The 20,947-nt window shown below is 52.4% G+C and overlaps 10 protein-coding genes across 10 annotated transcripts; 7 read left to right on the top strand and 3 right to left on the bottom strand.

Annotated features, from left to right (window-relative positions):
- The first annotated feature begins 1,422 nt into the window (after positions 1-1,422).
- On the top strand, positions 1,423-3,501 carry NECHADRAFT_61473 (uncharacterized protein). Its single transcript, XM_003051385.1, has 2 exons — positions 1,423-1,956; positions 2,013-3,501. The coding sequence occupies exons 1-2, from the start codon at positions 1,591-1,593 to the stop codon at positions 3,237-3,239; spliced, it is 1,593 nt and encodes a 530-aa protein (XP_003051431.1). The 5' UTR covers positions 1,423-1,590; the 3' UTR covers positions 3,240-3,501.
- A 440-nt stretch (positions 3,502-3,941) lies between these two features.
- On the top strand, positions 3,942-4,739 carry NECHADRAFT_40508 (uncharacterized protein; the record flags this gene model as incomplete). The annotated part of the gene is made up of 1 exon (XM_003051384.1): positions 3,942-4,739. One exon carries the CDS (start codon positions 3,942-3,944, stop codon positions 4,737-4,739), a length of 798 nt encoding a protein of 265 aa, XP_003051430.1.
- Positions 4,740-5,130: 391 nt separating this feature from the next.
- Positions 5,131-5,493, top strand: NECHADRAFT_40743 (uncharacterized protein; the record flags this gene model as incomplete). The annotated part of the gene is made up of 1 exon (XM_003051383.1): positions 5,131-5,493. The coding sequence occupies one exon, from the start codon at positions 5,131-5,133 to the stop codon at positions 5,491-5,493; it is 363 nt and encodes a 120-aa protein (XP_003051429.1).
- An 883-nt stretch (positions 5,494-6,376) lies between these two features.
- NECHADRAFT_80865 (uncharacterized protein) lies at positions 6,377-8,758 on the top strand (the record flags this gene model as incomplete). The annotated part of the gene is made up of 1 exon (XM_003051382.1): positions 6,377-8,758. One exon carries the CDS (start codon positions 6,377-6,379, stop codon positions 8,756-8,758), a length of 2,382 nt encoding a protein of 793 aa, XP_003051428.1.
- A 97-nt stretch (positions 8,759-8,855) lies between these two features.
- Positions 8,856-10,531, bottom strand: NECHADRAFT_61471 (uncharacterized protein). Its single transcript, XM_003050969.1, has one exon. It carries the CDS (start codon positions 10,443-10,445, stop codon positions 8,880-8,882), a length of 1,566 nt encoding a protein of 521 aa, XP_003051015.1. The 5' UTR covers positions 10,446-10,531; the 3' UTR covers positions 8,856-8,879.
- A 1,710-nt stretch (positions 10,532-12,241) lies between these two features.
- On the top strand, positions 12,242-13,576 carry NECHADRAFT_41488 (uncharacterized protein; the record flags this gene model as incomplete). The annotated part of the gene is made up of 5 exons (XM_003051381.1): positions 12,242-12,415; positions 12,471-12,575; positions 12,625-13,004; positions 13,058-13,125; positions 13,191-13,576. 5 exons carry the CDS (start codon positions 12,242-12,244, stop codon positions 13,574-13,576), a joined length of 1,113 nt encoding a protein of 370 aa, XP_003051427.1.
- A 660-nt stretch (positions 13,577-14,236) lies between these two features.
- NECHADRAFT_41127 (uncharacterized protein) lies at positions 14,237-14,564 on the top strand (the record flags this gene model as incomplete). The annotated part of the gene is made up of 3 exons (XM_003051380.1): positions 14,237-14,274; positions 14,327-14,411; positions 14,460-14,564. The coding sequence occupies 3 exons, from the start codon at positions 14,237-14,239 to the stop codon at positions 14,562-14,564; spliced, it is 228 nt and encodes a 75-aa protein (XP_003051426.1).
- A 628-nt stretch (positions 14,565-15,192) lies between these two features.
- Positions 15,193-16,388, top strand: NECHADRAFT_41535 (uncharacterized protein; the record flags this gene model as incomplete). The annotated part of the gene is made up of 5 exons (XM_003051379.1): positions 15,193-15,671; positions 15,718-15,829; positions 15,886-15,976; positions 16,028-16,112; positions 16,160-16,388. 5 exons carry the CDS (start codon positions 15,193-15,195, stop codon positions 16,386-16,388), a joined length of 996 nt encoding a protein of 331 aa, XP_003051425.1.
- Positions 16,389-16,672: 284 nt separating this feature from the next.
- Positions 16,673-18,164, bottom strand: NECHADRAFT_41769 (uncharacterized protein; the record flags this gene model as incomplete). The annotated part of the gene is made up of 3 exons (XM_003050968.1): positions 16,673-17,165; positions 17,217-17,625; positions 17,672-18,164. 3 exons carry the CDS (start codon positions 18,162-18,164, stop codon positions 16,673-16,675), a joined length of 1,395 nt encoding a protein of 464 aa, XP_003051014.1.
- Positions 18,165-19,173: 1,009 nt separating this feature from the next.
- NECHADRAFT_80860 (uncharacterized protein) lies at positions 19,174-20,472 on the bottom strand (the record flags this gene model as incomplete). The annotated part of the gene is made up of 3 exons (XM_003050967.1): positions 19,174-20,295; positions 20,334-20,352; positions 20,426-20,472. The coding sequence occupies 3 exons, from the start codon at positions 20,470-20,472 to the stop codon at positions 19,174-19,176; spliced, it is 1,188 nt and encodes a 395-aa protein (XP_003051013.1).
- Between the last annotated feature and the right edge of the window lie 475 nt (positions 20,473-20,947).

Here is a 20,947-nt window from a genome sequence, read left to right as displayed (position 1 = left end):
TATCCAAGGCATTCAAGTTGTTGAGGTGCTGCCTCGGATCAAAATCGGGGTCGACAAGCTATGGTGGAGCTCAACACGGGATTGCTCTTCCATCAACAGCTACGCGATCCGAGATCTCCCATTGACACTGCCTAGTGGACAATGCCTATCCTGATAAACCAGGTCGTATCAACCAAGAGTGGTTGAGTGCAGCCTCGCGCTTGGTCCGATGCCTGGAATGACCTACAAGCGCCGGTTGATGGCGTTATCTGACGAGATAACCATGGTTACTGAGTTGCTTCAAAGTGGAGAGCTAAGGGAGCTATCGCCGAGACCAGCCTCAGCTGCCAGGCACAGCACAAGCACAGCATGACCCTGCACCTGTCCACCGGGTCCGGAGGCTTTGATGCGGAAAAACAAAGACAATTTTGACCTGCTGAATCATGACGTCTTTTCTGCCTCGGATTGTCTTTCCAAGGAATCGTATCTTCGAGGCAAAAACGCCCTTAACCCCGGGAACGGACTGGGATGGACGAGACCGGCCGGGGTCTGAGGCGCTGCTTGGCTTGGGATGGCGGCGCTTGAGACACAGGCTTGCAACATGAGGCACGTGCCAGGGACGTCGTCTGACTCGATGGATCAGGCGGATTAGGCCAGTGGGGGCCAATCGGAGCCAGGGCGCTCCCCGCATTCTGCTTGGAGGAACACTTGGTTCTGGCATCGCAGTGCGCAAACTGGAAGGTACCTTACCTTGTTGAAGCTTGCCTTTCCGGGGTGGGGCGCGAGCAGGATACCTTGGGGGTGCAGGCCACAGCACAGTGAATGCGGCGACTCGTAGCCATGATGCACTGTATCGGCCGTGCTGTCTCGGCTCTGTTAGCTCGGTCCCCTTGTGCCGAAGACGAATACAGTACCCTTGGATCCATGGATGGCTTGATTCCAAGGCTGACAAACACGGACTGGATGTCAGTGGAGATGAGACATCAGCCTCGCAAGCGGAAGTGACTCTTTGACCGAGAGTTGAGCTGATGTTTGCTGCTGTCCTGCATCTTCCTTTCACTGCAACAGATAGCATCTCGCGTTGCATGCGCAACTCTCCAAAGTGCCTGAGTCGCGACTCGGCTCAGCCATCTTACGCTCCGTGCAAGCTTCAACTTCTGCACGGACTGTCATGGGAGCTCACAAGTACCTTGGCTCCAGCAGGTGCCGTTATCGCATTGCCCCAGCGACGACTGAGCAACCGCATTGGCCGGCAGAACTGAAGCTAAACCACATTAGGCGCTCAGCCACCGCTGATATCAACCACCCTAGCGACTGATGCGTCACACCCTCCTCGGCCGCCCCAGGCCCGCTGAGGCAACACTGGAGATGTCGCACGCTGGTGGTGCTTATCTACCCCAGGTGCTGCTCGCCATCGCTTCTTCTTCCTTCATCATCCTCACCCGTATTCCGTCTCCTTCCCAACCTTTGCTGCGCCGGTTCTACCTGATCCATCACCACAGAGGGACAGGACATCGGCTCGTTTTTTTTCTCTCCCTTTCTTGTCTCGTCCTTGCGTCGCGCGCATACCAACTTCAGCTTTCGCCGCTCGTCTCGTGCGGTTTCGTCATCATGAGAACCGCCCTCACTCTCTCCCTGGCGGCTGTCGCCAACGCTGCCTCTTTCAGCGTCGGCACCATCCATGACAGGTCCGCTCCTATCCTCAGCTCCATCGAGGCCGAGACCATTCCGGACTCGTACATCATCAAGTTCAAGGACCACGTTGATGAGACTGCTGCGTCTGATCATCACACCTGGATCCAGAACATCCACAGCCATGGCGAGCAGGAGCGCCTGGAGCTGCGAAAGCGCTCCACTCCCTTCACAGACAAGACCTTTGCTGGTCTGAAGCACACCTTCAACATTGGCAAGGGCTTCAAGGGCTACGCCGGCCACTTTGACGAGTCCGTCATTGAGCAGGTCCGGAATCACCCCGACGTAAGTTGATGGCCCACTATATCCCTCAGCAGACATCAAGCTAACAGCCCACTCAGATCGAGTTCATCGAGCGAGACACCCTCGTCCACACCATGATCCCCGTCCAGAACCAGGACGCCGTTTCTGAGTACAAGTGCGACGACGGCAAGACTGAGACCTCGGCTCCTTGGGGCCTTGCCCGTATCTCTCACCGTGATACTCTCAACTTTGGTACCTTCAACAAGTACCTTTACTCCGCCGATGGTGGTGAGGGTGTTGATGCCTACATCGTCGACACTGGCACCAACATCGACCACGTCGACTTTGAGGGTCGCGCTCATTGGGGCAAGACTGTCCCTGCCGGCGATGCTGATGAGGATGGCAACGGTCACGGCACTCACTGCTCTGGTACCGTCGCCGGTAAGAGGTACGGTGTTGCCAAGAAGGCCAATGTCTACGCCGTCAAGGTCCTCCGATCCAACGGCTCTGGTTCCATGTCCGACGTCGTCAAGGGTGTCGAGTTCGCTGCCACCAGCCATCTCGAGCAGGCCCAGAAGGCCAAGGACGGTAAGCGCAAGGGCTTCAAGGGCTCCGTCGCCAACATGTCTCTTGGTGGTGGCAAGACCCAGGCTCTCGATGCCGCTGTCAATGCCGCTGTCCGCACTGGTGTTCACTTCGCCGTCGCTGCTGGTAACGACAACGCTGATGCTTGCAACTACTCCCCCGCCGCCGCCGCCGAGCCCGTCACTGTCGGTGCCTCTGCTCTCGATGACAGCCGTGCTTACTTCTCCAACTACGGCAAGTGCACTGACATCTTCGCCCCCGGCCTGAACATTCAGTCCACCTGGATTGGCTCCAAGTACGCCATCAACACCATCTCTGGTACCTCCATGGCCTCTCCTCACATTGCTGGTCTCCTCGCCTACTACCTGTCTCTCCAGCCCGCTGAGGACTCTGAGTACGCCATGGCCTCCATCACCCCCAAGAAGCTCAAGGAGAACCTCATCTCCATTGCCACCGAGAACGCTCTGTCCGACATTCCCTCTGACACCCCCAACCTGCTTGCCTGGAACGGCGGTGGCTGCAGCGACTACAAGAAGATCGTCGAGGCTGGTAGCTACCAGGTCAACAAGGCTTCTCCTTCTTCTCCCGCCAAGCAAATCAAGGATGCCGTCGAGCAGGAGATTGGTGTCGTCTCTGGCAAGGTCAAGGAGTTCGGCTCCAAGGCTGAGAAGTTCTCCAAGAAGATCCATAACCTCGTTGATGAGGAGCTTGAGCAGTTCCTCAAGGAAATCAACATGTAAGAACTTAACATCATGAGGACTTTATCATGATTTAGAGCTTTGGTTACGCGTTTTTGTTGGGAATACGGATGGGCATTCGGTCGCTGGGTTTTGTTTTGCGTCTCGGTCTTCGTGTGGCTGCATGATCGATGGGGCTGTCTCATTGAAGAGGCCGTGTATCAATTCTGGCTCGCCGGCCAGTGGATGTGAGCGGCCTGGGTTCATTGTTTGGTCTCGTGCATATGATAAGAATACACTTTGTTTGCAATTTTGTTGAACTGTGAAAATTTGTCTCCCATACGTGCGTGTTGTTTTGTTCCGCTGTCTCCGGATTTGTTGATTTGAAGAAGCTTTTATGGCGAGCAACACTCATTGGCTCACTTGCTCACGCGGCTCTTTTGACTTCAATATGACTAAGGTGTTGAACGTTCTTATCAACTCCATGTCCTGCAACTTAGAACTTTGAATATCAAGGTTGCTCATCCCGAGTCACAGGTGTGCAGCCATGATGTCCTTGAAAAGCAAAACGGAGAATCATCATGTGTACCTGCATCCATGTGAGCTTCTTGCAAACCTTGATGGTTTAACTTTCTAGCAACATGATATCAAACCTCGGTATAAAGCTAAAGCTTGCTCAATCCAAATATAAAACGAGTCGCACTGCCCTTACCCCGGTTGCTGATGCTTCCCTCCTCAGCAATTGTTGACAATATCGAACAAACCATGACGAGCACCGGACAATCGTTTCTGTCGTGGCATCGGCTTCCACGGGAAATACAGCTGGATATCCTGTCCCTTGTGGCCCGTGTCGACCAGCTTTCCAAATGCGCCGCCGTCTGTCGAGATTGGCAAGAATATTTCGAAAACATTCTCTTTCGAAAGGTCACCGTTCACCAGGGAGATCTTGCCCGACTTGGCGAGATTAGCCCCTGTCGCACGGAGCGGATCCGACATCTCTGGTTACGTATCGAACTTCTCCCCTACGACTGTCTAAGGTGTCATAATTTTGGTCGCCAAGATCATACAAGGAACGGAACCATCTTCCAAGAAGCCCTCCGTAAACTGTTTAGAGTCCTCCACAGTTGGAAGGGACGTAACCCATCGCACCCAAATAGCGGGTTGACCTTGGAGCTCAGCGTTCACTCTCCCAGTGATTCACAACACGAGTTCCAGAACTTGTCCTTCGACGATGATGACGACAATGGCAGAGACGCCGATGTCTGCACAATTGACGATCCGAATCACGGCTGGGTCGGCGGACGGCGCTCCCGCCAGCCAACACTATATGATGTGACCGAGGTCTTTGGTGGTGTTGGGAATCTCAACATTATCCCACCGGGGTTTCACTGGCCTGCACCGGCTGTGAAACATCTCCTTGTTCGTCGGCAGACGCGCCGTAGGTTTGGATACTCGACGTTGCGGCATCTCATGAATTGTCTCCCTGGGCTTGAAGCCATTAGCCTGGAATTCTGGCGAACGGATTTTCGATTCCAACAAGATGCTTGGGATCAAGGTATTTAACGCAGCACACACCTACGCACACTGGATAGTACCAATTGCTGACACGAACTTAGATTTCCTTAAGCTTGGGCGGCTCCATCTACCCAAGCACGTCAAACGGCTTGCTTTCTTTGAGGACTTTGATGAGGATATACCCTCTATATTCACTGGACTGGGCTTTATCGATACAGAGATTGTCAGAACTCCTAACCGAGCTCTTGGGGTTAGCCTGGCAGCATTGCAGAACCAGCAGAGCCTATGTGTGTCCTTCATAGTCGACGCGTACGACTTCTTTGAGGCGCTCCGTCGCCGTCGACGTGACGGAGCATGGCGAAACCTCACCCACTTCTCCATGACTTCGATGCTCCTCCAGTCACAGACGCCCGCGTCGAAAGTACAACAGCTTCTAATGATGGCAGCTTTCGCTGCCTGTCGCTTCCCCAGCTTGGAGGTGATGGAGCTGTGGTATGGCAGGCGAGGAGAGGCGTGCCTGCTTCGTTTTAGTAGAAGTCATGACGGCATCTTCAAGATCTTCCGTGCTGGCACATGGGAACTGCCACTGCCTCCTGATGTCATGGAAGCATGGAACAGACTTTCCGAATTGCGTGGAGGGAAAGAACTGATGGCGAGTGATCCCGAGCGAATTGACCGTGAACTCATACGGTCTCACGGCGATGCTATTCACCACTTGGGGCTCGTTTCGGATGTTCTTCATCCTGTATCGTTGCGGCAGATCAGGAGAGAGGCACAATGCTATGGCCCGAGCTGGAGATAATTCATAGATGACTGAAGACATCCAGGGATCATACTTGATACACCAATATCATTAATGCGTCTCACTTGCCTCCTGTCTATAGTGTCATTTCTCGTTCATTGCTTCCAAAATGCCTCGAAATATTGTGACGCAGGAACATGGGAGATTCCCAGAAGTAAAACCCCTTTTCTTTCGGCTGAGTTGCGAGTTAATCCTTTCACCACCATCAACAACAACAGCAGCAGCAGCAGCAGCAGCAGCAGCAACAACAACAACAACAACAACAACAACACCAACACCAACAGCCGCCGCCGCCCCCATGGCCCCCCCCCCTCCCCCCCCCATGACCGCCCCCGTCCCCGGGCTCCCCCACCCGGTCTTCGCGTGGCTGCAGGCCCGGTTGGCCTGGTCCCTCGCCGAGGCCCGGCGCCGCAACTGGCGCTCCATCGTGGCGCTGCACGCGGCCCAGGCCGCCTTCGCCCAGAGCATGGGCACCCGTGCCCAGGTCTCGGCCAGGGAGGCTATCCGGCTGTTGCTGGCCGAGATGGCCCAGCTCCAGGCCTTGGGGTGGCTCTGACTGTAAGTGATTCACTGACTGTTTTGGATGTGCGAAGCTGATTGCTTCAAGTCCCAGTCGAGCCTGAATATACTTATCCTATCGTTATCGCCGCCGTCCCTGGTAAGTTCTTCCCTCTTCTACACATGACCTCATGTTTGGACGTCGTTTGTGCTGACTCTTTGCTTAGCCCCTCTGGAGTGATGACCAGAGGGGGCCTGCCTCCTCGAGTTTTGCTGCTGGTAAGTACCTTCCGTTTGCACTTCTCCCTCTTCCTGCCTACCCATTTAAGCACCTCTCCTCTCGTGAATCACCATCTCCAAACTCTCCATCTCCAAACATCCCGAAATGCTTCGCCGCAATAGCTCTCGAAACAAACACCGTCGCCCCCTGAGTCGCAGCAAGTCGACCAGTTCTGTCGTGCGGAACCCCGTCCATGCCCTCGAATCAATCGATCCTGCTGCTGCCGAGCGAGACGCAGGCATCGCCGCCTTGCTGTCCTATCATCGGGCTCAAGAACGGCCCAGCAGTGAGATGAGAGCGGCCCCTCGGGACCCTGTGAGCTTTTTCCCCGATAGCAGCGATGGTGCTCCAAGTACGGCCAGACAGAGCTTGGAGCGGAGCGGCAGTGTCACCAGCCGGCAGGGCACTGCAACGAGTGTTCAGTTCGCCAGACCGCCTGCAGTTCAGCCGCGAAGAAATCTCCCCCTCAGGGCGAGCGAAGGCCGAGATTCTCCTACGAAAGCGACCTCACGGATCAATGTGTTTGGCAATACAAGCACCAGACCCTCGTTGACCATGTCTTTTCACGCAGACCAGCCAGCCCACTACTCCCTTACACGACGTTATCTCCAGTCTCTGCAGCCACCCGACGCGTGCTACAGCCCCGAAGAAGATGCCGCTTCGATGTCCTTTTCCTTTAGAAGGCTCCGAAAGTCGCGATCGATGCTTACGTCTTCCCGGGCAACAACTGAGAACGCTCCCAGCTGCTCCATGCCTGCAAGGGACCACCTGCCGCCCACTCACTCGCTCTACAAGGCCACAAACAATGAGAACGAACCTCCGAAAACTGCGACACCCGATGCAACGGGACTCAGAACCTCGAGACCAGACAGCCGTGTTGAGAACGATGCTGTCGTGCGACTTGCGAGGGATTTGTATCGCGAGCAGATGAAGGAGCAGGAAAGACTTCAGCCATCCGCTTCGATTCGGTCGAGAAACAAACGCAGCGAAGGATCTACTGGGCTCCGAAAGTCTCTTCGAAATAGCAGCAACAACAGCACCGTACTGTCCTCTGCATTCTCTGCCAACGGCACTTCCGTATCCACGCAATCTGGGCTTCGAAAGGCAGTCCGAAAGGTTTCAAAGAGCTTGAGATCAAAGTTCAAGGGGCTATTCGCCAGAGGAGAGAGTGCTTCTGGATCAGAGAAGGACGAAGGGGGCCAGGGCACTGATGGTAACGATTCGGACGGAGACACCTGCCTTCATGCCAGCAACGATGAAGGAACCGGGGAAGCCTCCTTGTTTCGCATCTCTTCGCATCTCCCTTCGCTGCATGATATGACCTTGAATCAGCAGCTCAGATCCAGAAAAGGGAGTGTTGAGAGCATCGAAAGCGGCGAGCAACATGTTTCCGAAGATAGGTCTCGTGTCACTAGCTGGACAAACTCAGTTACAAGCACGGTCTCCAGCATGGGGATGCTTGGCGAGTGGGAGCGGCAACGCCTATCTGTCATCAAGGAGAATGGTGCACACATCTCTTCTTCCTCTCTGTACTCAACCGGACACAACGGGCATGGGGCCGGAAGTCAAGAAACCTGGTCTGGTCCCGAAATCGACAGCGAACGTGTATACTCGGCCCTCATGAAGAGGCATGGAGGAACCAGCACAGGATCAGATCAGGATACACAGTTGGGTGACGCTGAAAGTGTGTACTCATGTGTGACGGAGGATGCGAGACCAAGCATTACCAGACAAGGAACTTCAGACCCTGTCGGAGGAGCTGCAACACGCATAGTCGGCGGAATTCCCTCTTGCCGTCTGGTCCCACACCAGCGCGATGCATCCACAGCAAGCTCAGTCGAATGGAAGACATGGCTTAGTTCCGACGTCTCGAAGCTTGAAGGTCCCTCGACGCCTACAAAAGCCGACACTTACGGGCAGAACACTGGCATTCTTCCCACGTTGGGTCATGTCAGAGAGGGAGCTGAAGTTGGATCCCCACCTGAGATTCTACTCCCAAAGGACGATGGACTGGCGAACCGAAGCCCTTTGTCATGCATCAAGGGGAATTCTCAGCCTGTTCAGGACAGACGATCCCAATCACGGTCCCCTTGGAAAGACCTCACAGGACACGACGAGAATCGACATCCATCGATTCCGCCTAGAAGCACATTGCGGACGGTACCCTCACTCCCAGTCGTTAGCTCAACGAGCGAAATGAACACGAGCATCTCGAACGAAGTGCACCGGATGTGTTCTCTCAACATTACCGGCCGCCTCAACTCCGCTCCTGAAGAGGCGATAGCGAAGCGTCGCTCTCGGCCTCGTCTCACCGGCTGGCAGGGCTCCCCCACCAAGTCGAGTCCCGGTATTGGCCACGAGACGGCGAACAAGCTGCAGCAAGGAATGGGAAGCAAGATGATGGTGGACATGTTTCTCAGCAACCGACAGAAGGAAGCGAATGGTGGTGATGGTGGACTTGATAGCTCACCAGCTGCATTCTTGTAATATTATGGAGGATTAAGCAGTCGATACTCAGAGGCAAGGCAAGGCAAGGCAGGGATGGCACTGTTTATACATACTTAGGGCACGGAGGATTCGAAGTAATGAGAAACGACTTGATTATGAACTATTCTTGAGGTTTTGGGCATACGTGGACCTCCCAATACTCTGCTAGGCCCTTGGGGAAATTAATCTTTCTCTCGCCACTCACCCACTTGCCATACTCCTCGTGTGTCACGTCTTCTTTCAGAATACCCTTCTTCTCACCTGTTTTTGTATAGTCGAGAAAGTCTACTGTCACCTTGACGTACTCTCCTAGAGCCTTGCGCACATCTGATGTTGCTCCTGTGGCAAAGTTCAGGAGAAGTGGTTGCAGAAGCGGTGCGTCTGTCACACTAGGGTGTGCTGTCCCTATGCTGGTCAAGAACCACGCAGCGCCGACCTTGTCGCGCACGCCACGGACGAGGTCGAGAACAGTATCGAAATGTGGACGGCCGAAGAAGATGCTGTGAGATTTGGACCATGAATTGGAGTGGACGACGAGGAGTGGCACTGGGACTTCGGTGTTGAGCTGGCCGCTGGACTTGCCCGGGTCGAGGGCGATGCCGCCGATGGCTGGATTGGCGACGGTGGTATTTGCCGTTTTGAGGGCTTGAAGGGCGCCTGTTGCGCCGTAAGAATGGCCGTTTATGGTGAGGTGGTGGAAATCGAGGCGTTCTGCCCATGCTGCTAGAGCGTGGCCTTCTTCGCGCGAGTTGGACTTGAAGACTTCCCAGCCGTTGCCGGCGTTGACGAACTGCAGGATGCGAATGGTCTCGAGGATCTCTTGAGTTCGGAATGCGAGCTGCTCATGCTTGAGAATTGTGTCGTTCATGGGAGGATCGGATATGAGATCGCGTTCTCTGTAGAGAATGACCTCTCTTTCCTTCTTGTCCTTGACTTTGACGAGAGACCCAGGACAACTGCCATCGCGATGCTCAAGCGCAGCGACGATGTGGCCACGGCTGGCGAGTTCACCGAGATAGTGGGTGTAATCAGTCCGCGAGCTGACGCTACCGTGGGAGAAGATCATGATGGGAAACTTTTCACCATCTGCGTCGGTGCCTTCAAGGTTGGAGCCGAGGATGGGCACGTCGACCCTCGCGGGGATTTTGATGCCTCCGACGAGCAGCCATAGGGCAAACGTAAAGATGGGTCGCATGATGAAGTTGTCGACGCCCGCGGCTCGGGCATATCCTTGTGCCGTGAGGCTCAGCGGACGAGGGACCCATGGGTGGAGGGACTGCTTGGATCGCGCGCCCTTGACGGCTGGGTAGTACAGGGTGAAGAGGACGCTCTCCAGCTCAAAGGCTGGTTCCCTGGATCCTTTGAGTACGGTCTCTGAGATGCACTTGGGCTTATCAAGCGGTATCTCGAGGTCGATGGCGCCGACGTGATGCGGACCCGAGTATGCCGGGAGAGCCGAAGAGAAGAAGGGCTGCCATGTGACGAAGCAGTACAGCACGTAAACGCCAACGACAGAGAAGAGAACGTAACGCCAGGTGAAACGAGGACGTAGAATGTCCTTGGTCTTCTCCCACAGACGCTGCACAACGGGCGAAGACGTCCAGCGGGACCACCAACGGGACGGCCGGGGGTCGAGCCACCGCGGCTTCGGGGCGGGGGCTGCAGCTGCAGCGGCGTCGTCGGGCATGATCAGCGGAAGGTCCGGATCCGAGAGGTCGTCTTCCTCGTCCTCTGTATCCTCGCCGAGGGGGTTTAGTTCTAGATCTGGCTGACTGTTGGGCTGGGCCATTTTTGCGGGAGAGGGAAGTCGTGGGGTTTTATGAGGTGACGGGAGTGTTTGGATGAGGGAAAGCTGGGGGATTTCCTGATGGAGAATGCCCGTGGTGATGACGCAACGGAGGCTGTGCCAGGGCATGGACGTCGCCACATTCGTGAGCGAGGTTGTAAAATGTCTATTTTGATGGGCTAATGATTTAATGATGCTACATTTGATGGAGTATTTGGTTTTATTGATGTGAATACCTGTTTGTCGCGATTTATTCTGTTTTGTGTTTGAGGCTCGTCTCGTGAGGGAACATGTGACTAGAATCAGTCATTCCATTCACTGCAGCTGCATGATGGAGGAGAACGACCCGGACCTTTCGGACTCACGTAAACTCTGATATGAAGAGAAAGATGGCAAAGAATGAATGAATGAATGAATGAATGAATACAAAGAATGGGGTCGAGCGGCAACCAACGATCGCCAACTGATAAACTCTACCGACGGCTTTACTGGGACGGAAATGTCGGCCACGGCCAACCTTGCCGTTCTTGTCTTTTTGGCGTGGAGAGGTTGATGGCGCTATCGTTTGTGGGTGTAAACATTGAAATGACTCGAATCCTTGAATCGCAAAGTCTAGGGCTTTTTTACTAGGTAGGGAGAGAACAAAAAGCGGAACAGTGGGTTCTTGTACTTTCTCAAATGCATAGAAAAGGACCTGGATCACTTCTCTTCAGTGGCTTTTGGGTTACTGATGGACATGTCTCAACGCCGTCCTACAGAAACAAGAAGACTGACCACTGACATGCTTGACACTCAAATTTAGCAGCTTTTGCCCTCTCATTGTCCTCTTTGTTCATATGAATAAGCTTTCTCCTTGACCTCGTTCGGCGCAGCCTGCAGCCTTGACAAACACGACGCTCCGCGGTACCGGCGCGCGGACTGTCGCTCCCGAGGCTGGAAACGGTGTGCATGAGGTGGCGGCGCCGTGGCTTCGGATTCGAGGCGGAACGGGGAAGCCTGGGGATAAACATTCGATTTGGGATCGAGACTCTTGGTGTTGAAATTGCTCATCTGCGAGAGGTTCAGGTTGTTGAGGCCGGGAGGTACAGTATCCTGATGTTGGGGTGTTGTTGGCCAACGATGTTCGGTGATGTTACAAAAGTGCCTACGTAACTTGGACCTCGAGAGTTTGTTAGATTGCAAGCTAATCGAGCGAGTCAACATGACAGGATGCTGCATGTCCGCTCACCAAGCAGCTGGATCGTGTTCCTGCTTCTACCTAGTGCTGATCCCTCCCGTCTCCCTTGAACCACGACACTTCGCTTCTCACCAAGTCCCGTTTCAGAATAGCCACTGGCTTGAAGCCTCACCAAGGCTCGAACGCGATGGGCGTCGGGCGCCAACATGGGGTTGTCCTCGGCTGGTGTTTCCGGTCGGGTGACGCTAGCGTCCGGGAGGTTCCCTCCCCGGTAGCTCAAGTTAGAAGCGATTGACCATCTCGTGCAGACTTGGGGCTGAACTAGAGGGAGACTAGGAGATGATTTAACGCGGGGGAAGAGACTCGAGGGCGGTGACTAGTGCTGGGAAGAGGTGTGCATGGAGGTCAAGTGGCAATGTTGATAAAGGGAGTTGGTTCCATACTTGAGGGGAAACTGCGTTGTTTTCTATTTGAATTAATGTTTTGTTCTATAATTGCTCTGTGACTGACCTAAGCCGCCATGGCAGTCGATCCTGATGCGACAACGATTACACCAGAGGGACTGGGACTTGTCCTCCTCACAGTTTCTCTGTTCTACACACTTCCTTCTGCAATAGTAGTGATTGCGAGATCCACCATTAGAATAAGGCAGGGTATCTTTGGGATGGACGATGGGCTCATGTTGGTTGGCTGGGTGAGTAGTACTGCATGTGTTCATTCGTTCAAGAGTATGCTGATGCGGATGGTAGATGTTGTTCATGTGCGTTGCGGGTATGGTACCCAGAGGAACGTACGCCGGCATAGGCGCCCTGGATGAGCGACTAAACGACAATATGCAACAAGATGGCCGGATGGTAAGCATTCCAAGCACGGGTAGAGAACTAGCTGACCTTGAGTTGACAGTATATCTGGCTCTTTCAAACTTTCTACTGTAGCTCTTTGATCTTTATCAAAAGCTCTATCTGTCTCACCCTTCTTCGAATCGCCATCGAAAAGACACATCGCATCATCGTCTGGATAACACTCGTGGTCTCTGTCATCTCAACCCTCATTGTCATTATCGGTCTTTTGACCATGTGTCGTCCCATCTCAGCAAACTGGGATAAGAACGCGGGACAATGCTCGCTGCCTATTGCCATTACGAGTTTGAGCTATCTCGTGTCTGCTGCTGCAGTGCTTACTGACTGGGTCTGTGCGATATTGCCTGGATTCATGTTGTACAAGACTCAAATGAAGAGGGCGACCAAGATATCCATCAGCATCATTCTTGGTCTTGGTGTTTTGTAAGAATGATTTTTGTCCGCCGTGTCTGAGTTGCTGATACTGACTCTGACAGGGCGTCTATTGCTACGATAGTACGGTTGCCGTACATTGCCTTTTATGCCCAGCCCAAGAACTATTTATGTATGTACATGTTCATATGGTTTTATTCACGGCTGGATTCATTGAAATGACTGACTTTTTATCAGATAATGTCGGCAACATCGTGCTCTGGTCCGTCTTTGAGTCAGGAACAGGAATCATAGCCGGCTCACTACCCTCACTACGACAACTAGTAAAGAACTGGATCACATTTGATACCACGAATGGAAACTCGCCAGCTCAAGTAACACCATACAGCGACACAAGAAGGGCGTCGATGAGGACCAACACCAGGGCTTTGGCCGGACGCCAGCATATGCACAACAGCGTCGTATCAAGTATAGTTGCGGATCGAGATTGGGAGCAACTGGATGATAATTCATCAAGCCGCAAGATCTTTGTCAAGGTTGATGTTGAGATGAGCTCGTTGGAGAGGCCGGCTACGGCAGCGAGGTCTGATAGATCGTTGGGGGAGCTTCGATTGCCGGCATAGCATAGACAGATTAATTGGTTTTATCAGATTTCACCAGAAACCGTTCCTAGGCCCCGACCTACAGCAGCAGGGTATGATATCGTTATGAGGCCTTGAATCGGTTAAGAAATTGGCGTCATCTTGTTCCGCGTGGTGGACTTTGCTTGCGCAGGGGTAAAAGTGATATCCCGACTCGATGACGACATGGCGTAAGTAACTGAAACCTTTCAAAACTTCACGCATCGAGATCGACCGATGCACTCATTTTCCTTTGATAATGACTGGATAATCAGTGTTATCATCGAATTGATCGCCGTGAGGCTGTTTCGATGATGATGATGCTGACAGATAAGCCTCAAGGAAGACAGCGTATCAGCACCCATGTCGAGGCGGGATATGAGCACAGTCTTCGTCACAATGCTGAGCTAGAACAAGGGAATGCTGCCAAAGGACGTCATCCCGTATTATGGTGAGTATCTGTCGCTTGCATTGGAACTAGTCAGGGCGTCAGAGTCATCGACGTCATCAAATGCACAATAACGTCTTTGCATATGCTTCAATGAGCTCCATATCATATCAGCGAGTATATATATGGCGAGCGATTCAGGCAACTCCTCAAATCAACATCCCACCAACACCTTCAATCGACTGCAACAAGACATTCACATACAAACTATCAACATGACTGAGAACAACAACCCCGGTAACTTTGCCAACCGGTGAGCTCTGCCAATCTTTCCGCTTCTTCCATAGTGTTGCTAACTCACCCAGACCTAAGGAGGAGGTCCAAGAGATTGCGTCCAAGGGCGGCAAGGCCTCGACGGGCGGATTTGCCAGCATGGACCCCGACAAGCTGGTTCGTATACACCAAGACGGTGTGAAGAGTGTTTGCTAACGATATCAGCGCGAGGTTGCTTCTGAGGGCGGAAAAGCTTCATCAGGTTCCTTTGAGTCTGGTAGTGAGAAGGCCAAGGAGGCTGGACGCAAGGGTGGTCTGAAGTCGTCGTAACGTACGAGATTCAAGGGCATACCCGTGCTCTTTGATAACAAGCGAAATTGAATCTAATCCATCTCATACACTGTCATTTGTACCTGTGAAGCTATCTAAACCGAAGTCTGTGCATCGGCAAGTGAATTCACACTCGATCGGCAATAACCCAAGATCCAAGTACTCTAACGATAATATGAATCAACTGAAGCCCAGACGATAAGTGTCCGCAAAGTCCTGGAAAGTGCCGCTTATCGTGATAAAGCTGACTGTCAAAGTTAATCTTTTGAACCCCTCAGCCTCATGCCACGATGGTGCAATATTGGCGTCAGTCTGAACTGGAGCCTTGTCGTGTTCAATCCTTTCCCAGTACGATAATGACCTGTATCTACGTAGATGGCGCTTGTCGGATGAATACCTCCGTCCTGCAAAGGGACCTGAATGTCACCTCGTACGCATTTCGTGGAGGCTGAGCGTTCGGCATATTTTCAATACCGCGTTGTAGCTGAATCACCTTTCTGGAGTGACGAGGAGCCGCTGACGCAGTCAGTTTGGGCTATAATACAACCGACTGCCATCTTTTTCGAGATTTGTTGTGCGGGATACTGGCAGCACTGTCTTGACTGAAACTAGAAATCGAACAAACACCATGTCGTCGTCGTCACGAAAAGTCTGCGTCACAGCTGCTGACGGAAACACGGGTTTCCTAATCGCCGAGTTGATCCTCAAAAACCGAGACTTTTCCCGCAAAGTCTCGGGCGTGGTCGGCCTAGCCCTCGATCCAGACTCGGACCATGCAAAAGAACTGAAAGAGCTGGGAGCCACCATCGTCCGCCATGAACCCGGCCGTCTCCGCGTCATGATCAAAGCTCTCAAGGAAACAGGCTGCGATACTATCTGTCTGGTTCCGCCGGCTCATGAGCACAAGATTGAGATTTGTGAGGAGTTGGCTAGGGCGGCGAAGAAGGCGGATATTCCGAATGTTTGCTTGATTAGTTCGGCAGGATGTGATTATGCGGAGAGGGATAAGCAGCCTCGACTGAGAGAGTTTATCGATTTGGAGAGTTTGGTGTTGGAGGCCAAGGGAGATCCAAGCACGTCGACTGGAACCTCTGCTTGTGTTATCCGGTAAGCTGTATACATGCTTGAGACGGAATGTTTGTTGACGTTTCAGTGCCGGGTTCTATGCTGAGAACTTGCTTCTATACGCCCCGCAGGCTAAGGAGGAGGGCATTCTCCCACTACCCATCGGTGAAAAACACAAGTTTGCTCCTGTAGCACTTGGTGTAAGTTTAAGCCGTTGTCAACTTCAAGCACACACTAATCAATGATCCTTTGCTAGGATGTCGCCCACGTCGCTGCCCATGTGCTTACAGGCAAGGGCAAGCATGGGTTTGATGACAAACACAGAGGGCAGATGATGGTAGTGACTGGTGAGTTATACTCATGGGTTTCTCTTGTTCATGCTCACAGACGACCTATAGGACCGACGCTCTGTGCAGGAAAAGAGCTAGCAGCAGCAGCAAGCAAAGCCCTCGGAAGAGAGTTGCAGTTTGAGCACATCGCCCAGTATGTCTTGAAGTCTATGCAAGACGTCGTCTAACCTCAAGTTACAGAGCGGAAGCAAAAAAGGTTCTCAAGGCACAGTCAGACATTGACCAGTCTGAGCAGCAGTACATCCTCGAGTACTACAGTCTTGTTCGTGAGGGGAAAACCAATTACGTCGCCACAACTGCGTTTCACGATGTGACTGGGGAGCATCCCACAGACGCCGAGAACTTTTTCCAGATGTATCAGTCTGAGATGCGACCGAAGAAAAAGGCTAAGCATGAGCACAAAGGATGAAGGGAGAGGAGGATTGGAGTACAACGCATGGAGGGGAGGTATTTGCTGGAATGGGTGCCAGGGAGGTTAAGGGCCGCTTAAGTCCTCTTTACTGAGAGTTTTGGTGTTGCGACCGCTTGTCTTATCAAAAGTGTCTGATGTGGTATGAAATTCATGAATCATGATCAAATTATGTACAAGTAACGAGTTCTAATTCCCAGCTGAACCCCATCGAGTAGTGACTGTTGTTCCTGTTCAGATTCAAACTGGTCTCTTCGTCATCCGCCTTATGAACCGTAAATCATTTACATGATCAAAATAGGAGTATCAGTGCTGACAATCTCGGTCCATCTCCGAGTGCCCTGCATAGACCAGATAGTCTTGAGTGCTTGCAACGCAACAGGGATACTACCAAAACCTGTGACCTGGTAAAGAGATTTCAACCGTCCAGAGAAGAACTCTCGATGCTCTGGTAGAGTGCTCTCGGCTGCTGCGATGAAATAGGTCCAAACTAGAGCGTGAGCACCCTTAGTGCTACAGTCCAGTCCAAGAACTTTTTGTCGCATCTGCTCTATCAAGTGGATAGACTCGTCCTGACTGAGTGAAGATTCGGCACGCCTTCGGTATATCTTGCAGGCATCGTTGATGGCTGATCTGATGAGCTCCATATTGGTGTAGTGTTCTGAATCTGGGTCTAAATCTGGATATGACATGAAATCGAGATAGTCCTCGGCTGGGCTAGCGAGAATATTGAGTCCTTTTCTCTCGTCTGAGAGGGGAAACCCGAAGAGTTGGAACCTGCTTGATGGTCAGTTTGCTTGGCTTAACTTTGGAAGGGAAAGAAATTACATCTTGATCTGTTGCAGGAAAAACTCCCTGAGGCTCTGTGGCAGTGCGGCAATGGATTCCGGGGACTGAACGAGACAGTTGAGCATCTCCAAAAGATAGGTGTAGTTGTCGGCGCCTGTGATGGTCTCGCCAACGAGAAGGACCAAGATTGTCGCTAGAGTATATGGGTTAAACAGTTGCTCTGGTGTGAGCTTGAAAGAATCTCTGCGGAGCTTTGTGACGATGGCGTGATGGCCTGCTTCCGCTGCGGGCCGAAGCCCTGGGGCTTTCTGTGCTAGATGGAAGGCGGATACAACTGAGACAGCCCGTTCAAGGACTTCGTCTTGGCAGGCGAGAGGGAGGATGATGTCTCGATAGCCGTTGCTGAAGATGTCTAGCACGACCATGGCTGGGGCTACGGCGCTGGCGACTGACAAGGTTAGCCAACGGTCATTCGACAACAATTGGAAACTTACAGTGACTGAAGAGCATCCTCGTGTGGGGACGAGATGATTCATCCGGTGCGGGACGAAGAGGCGTTTGATAGGCATAAGGAACCACGACGGTACATCTTTCAGATGGTGGTGTGTCTGACACTTCGGACACACTATCATCAGTGCTCGAGGACGCCGATTCCGGACTGCTAGTAGAAGACTTCTCAGACTCCTGAGATCTCCTAACGCGTCCCTTCTTGACACGTTGTCCAGCATCAACCCAGCGAAAACTCTTTTCAGGCTGGTTGATAACGATGCTGCTCTGAGATGATGCGCTAGGCCTCGATGCGAGGTTCAGCGTCTGAGTGCCTGGCGTCCTGGGGTTCACGACCATGTGGCTGCTGAAGCGACACCTGAGACCCTGGCCGGAGCAGGAGATGCCCTTTTTCTGGCACTTGAGGCATTCTGGCTCTGTCTTGTCGCACTTGAGGCGCCGCTTGCAGCATTCGTAGCATCCTTTGAGATATGTCAGCATGAGAGGGTTTTATAACGCGTTAGATGGCGGGCTACCATTGTTTCTTTTAGCCAACGACATCTGCAGGGGGTTGTTTAGGAGAGAGCAGAGCCACGTCTCTATCGTGTCCTCAAAGGGGCAGGGTTCAAGCAGGTTCAGACATGGGGTTGGAGACTCGTGTTTCTTGCTTTTGGCGAGGTTGTTGTCGGTTATTGTATTGGCTCATGCCGAGAGCTGAGAGTGGGGATTTTTTTTTTGCCCCCGTGACGACCAACGAATCTTGAGTCTTCATTCGTGGAGTTCATGATTGGTAGGTTGGTTGACATGCCAGGGGACGCTAGAGCCCGATATGGGCATCTCAACCGGGGTCGCCGGCGAGTATCGAGGTTGCTGACGGTACTTTGTAGAGCTTTCGTGTGCAATAACTCGAACAAGTTAATTAATTACTAAAATAAGGGTTTTTAAGTATTGGTGCTGACAGCTTTACTTAACTAGGACAGTGATTCGAAGAGTCATGACCGAAACCAAGACCGAGTTTGTAGGTGGAAATGCATGTGATTGCCAACCAACCACTATCAGTAACGTTGCAGTATTTCAATAGAATCAAGAGCCGAGGATCCATGAAACCGTCTTTCGGGACTAGTATCGTATTATCCAGACACACTTCAGCTTGAGCGTTCGATCTCACATCCATTGCCAAGACTCTTGGTTTAGCCTGCTGGGCCAGCCATTGTCCACACACCTGACCAACGCCATGCACATCCGCTGACAGCTCTAAGCCCGCTGTTATGCTTGGTTGTAGTCTATTTATGAGGGCCTTTTCGCAATTCTAGCAAACATGAAGTTTCGTTAATGTTCCATCTGAGACAGCATCTGAGACATGCGCCCTGGTCTGTAAAGCGGTTGCAGACGCGGGCCCTAGTAGCTGTGCGACCCAGCTTCATCTCCCGCCTTGACGTTTGGGTACACACGGTGGCAACACAAAGCGACTATACCAAGCACGCCAATGTATCGGTTTTTGTCAAGGATGCTATTCGAGGTCTTTCATTATAGCTGATCGTGGGTATTCAAGCCACTCATGCCACTCTGAGTCGAGATACTCCTCGATAAGACCTAATATGTACACTCCAGCATCGCCAACCTGCCACATGCTTCTTCCATAGTGTAACAACAAAGCGTAGTAGCTTAGCAGGATCAGAACCTCGGGTCTCCTCACCGACAACAGGTTCGTGAACTCTGGCGGCGCAAGCATCGTCCACGTGAATATCATCCCAAACCGGTTTGCCCCGTCAGGCAAGGCGTCAAACCCGAGTTGTAGGTAGTTGATTGCTGTTTGACAGGCTTCCCTTTCCTCCTGACTTAGGCCTTCAGCCTTTTCTATGAGCTCCTTGATGTGTTGGCAGTGGTTGCCTCTCGGAGGTTGTGATGTGTTTCCGGAGCTCCACGAAAGGATCGGCTCTAGCTCTGACTCTAACAACAACGGCCATGCAGCGCGAACAATAGTATAGATACTACGGTTCATCTCAATGCACTGCACGTAATGTGTCAAGAAGCCCTCTAAGCCCCCCGGTTCCCGCTTACAAAGCGAGTCGGCCAGAAGATGATGACCAAGAGCCACCGAAAAGAGAAGAATAGCGACGCAGTTGGACCGGTTCACCTCTGGTCTGGTGGTGTTGAAGAGGGATACGGCGCGGGTCTGGAGGGTAACAGCTTGGTGGAGGTAGTGAGGGGCGCGATCTGGATTGAGAAAGGCTAGATGGCGGGCTGAAAAGGCGAGAAGCTGGTAGAGCAGATATGGGGACTCTAGCCCTTTCCTGAGAGCAATGGAAATGGTTGAAAAGGCATCTTGGAGGTCGTCGCCGAGATTAAACATGCCTCTATCGACTGTCAAGTGGATGAGAAGTTCCATATGTTCCAGGTTAATGGCCTCTTCGAAATTTGGGACTGGTAACGTGACTTCGGGTACTGGGGTGATGCCAGATGATGAACTGTGACTATCGACTGGACTTTTTGGCCGATCATCTTGAGATGAGTTTGAAGGGTTCTGGGTTGGTGCTTGGGATGTGAAGCTGCAGCTGCGCCCAGATACAGTACAGAGACGACATGCTGGGCGAGTTTCATCGCACTGATTCGTCGAAAGGATTCCAGTTAGCTATGGAGGGTATAGGTTGCATTTCAAAGAGCAAGTACCTTGACGTGCCGTTGCTTGCTGTTGTTCAACGTTAGTACATGCTCAGGGGTAAAGCCAGGTACATGGATTAAAGCCTCAGCCTTAAACTCACCACTCTGTGCAACCTCTACGGGACTTTTTGTGGCTACGGCGGAGCATCTGGTAGGACAAGAGGTGGAGGGTGGATGGGCGATTAAGATGGGGGAAATGGTACCCTTCTACGCGATGCGTCGATTAGCTAGGCCAAGATCCACAAGACCAGATGTTTATACGAGAGGCAGCAGGAAGAGGGACGCGTGGATAGACTCATTAGGGGTGAAGAAGCTGACTTGCTTGTGGAAAGACGCATCATCACGTCGCAAGGGAACATGGTCGCTAATCTGTAGGAGCCATACCCATGTTCAAGCCACTAGGAGCTAAACCAAACGAGGTTAAAGACAAGGGTGATCCCCTGTAAATCTGATTAGCTAACACGCGTGTTCGTCCTTTTTACCGCCTACCCTAGATGAGGCTTGGATTTCAAGATTGGGTGGCAGGACATTTCAACGAACACGCGTGTCAGCAACCGAGATGGGAGTAAAACCATTGGTTGATCGTATGAGGAGGAGAGGCGTGGGATGAGATCGCGGAGGTT

Source organism: Fusarium vanettenii, assembly GCF_000151355.1.
Source record: "Fusarium vanettenii 77-13-4 chromosome 5 genomic scaffold NECHAsca_5_chr5_3_0, whole genome shotgun sequence".
Lineage (NCBI taxonomy): Eukaryota > Fungi > Ascomycota > Sordariomycetes > Hypocreales > Nectriaceae > Fusarium > Fusarium vanettenii.
The sequence above is the reverse complement of the archived record's forward strand: the minus strand, read 5'-3'. Positions and strand labels throughout refer to the sequence as shown.

What these genes read in the sequence shown, in the direction of transcription:
- NECHADRAFT_61473 (XM_003051385.1), top strand. Translation starts at nt 1,591, where the DNA reads ATGAGAACCGCCCTCACTCTCTCCCTGGCGGCTGTCGCCAACGCTGCC. An exon ending in AGGTCCGGAATCACCCCGAC is followed by an intron (nt 1,957 to 2,012) that starts GTAAGTTGATGG and finishes CAGCCCACTCAG; the next exon opens with ATCGAGTTCATCGAGCGAGA.
- NECHADRAFT_61471 (XM_003050969.1), bottom strand. Translation starts at nt 10,445, where the DNA reads ATGCCCGACGACGCCGCTGCAGCTGCAGCCCCCGCCCCGAAGCCGCGG.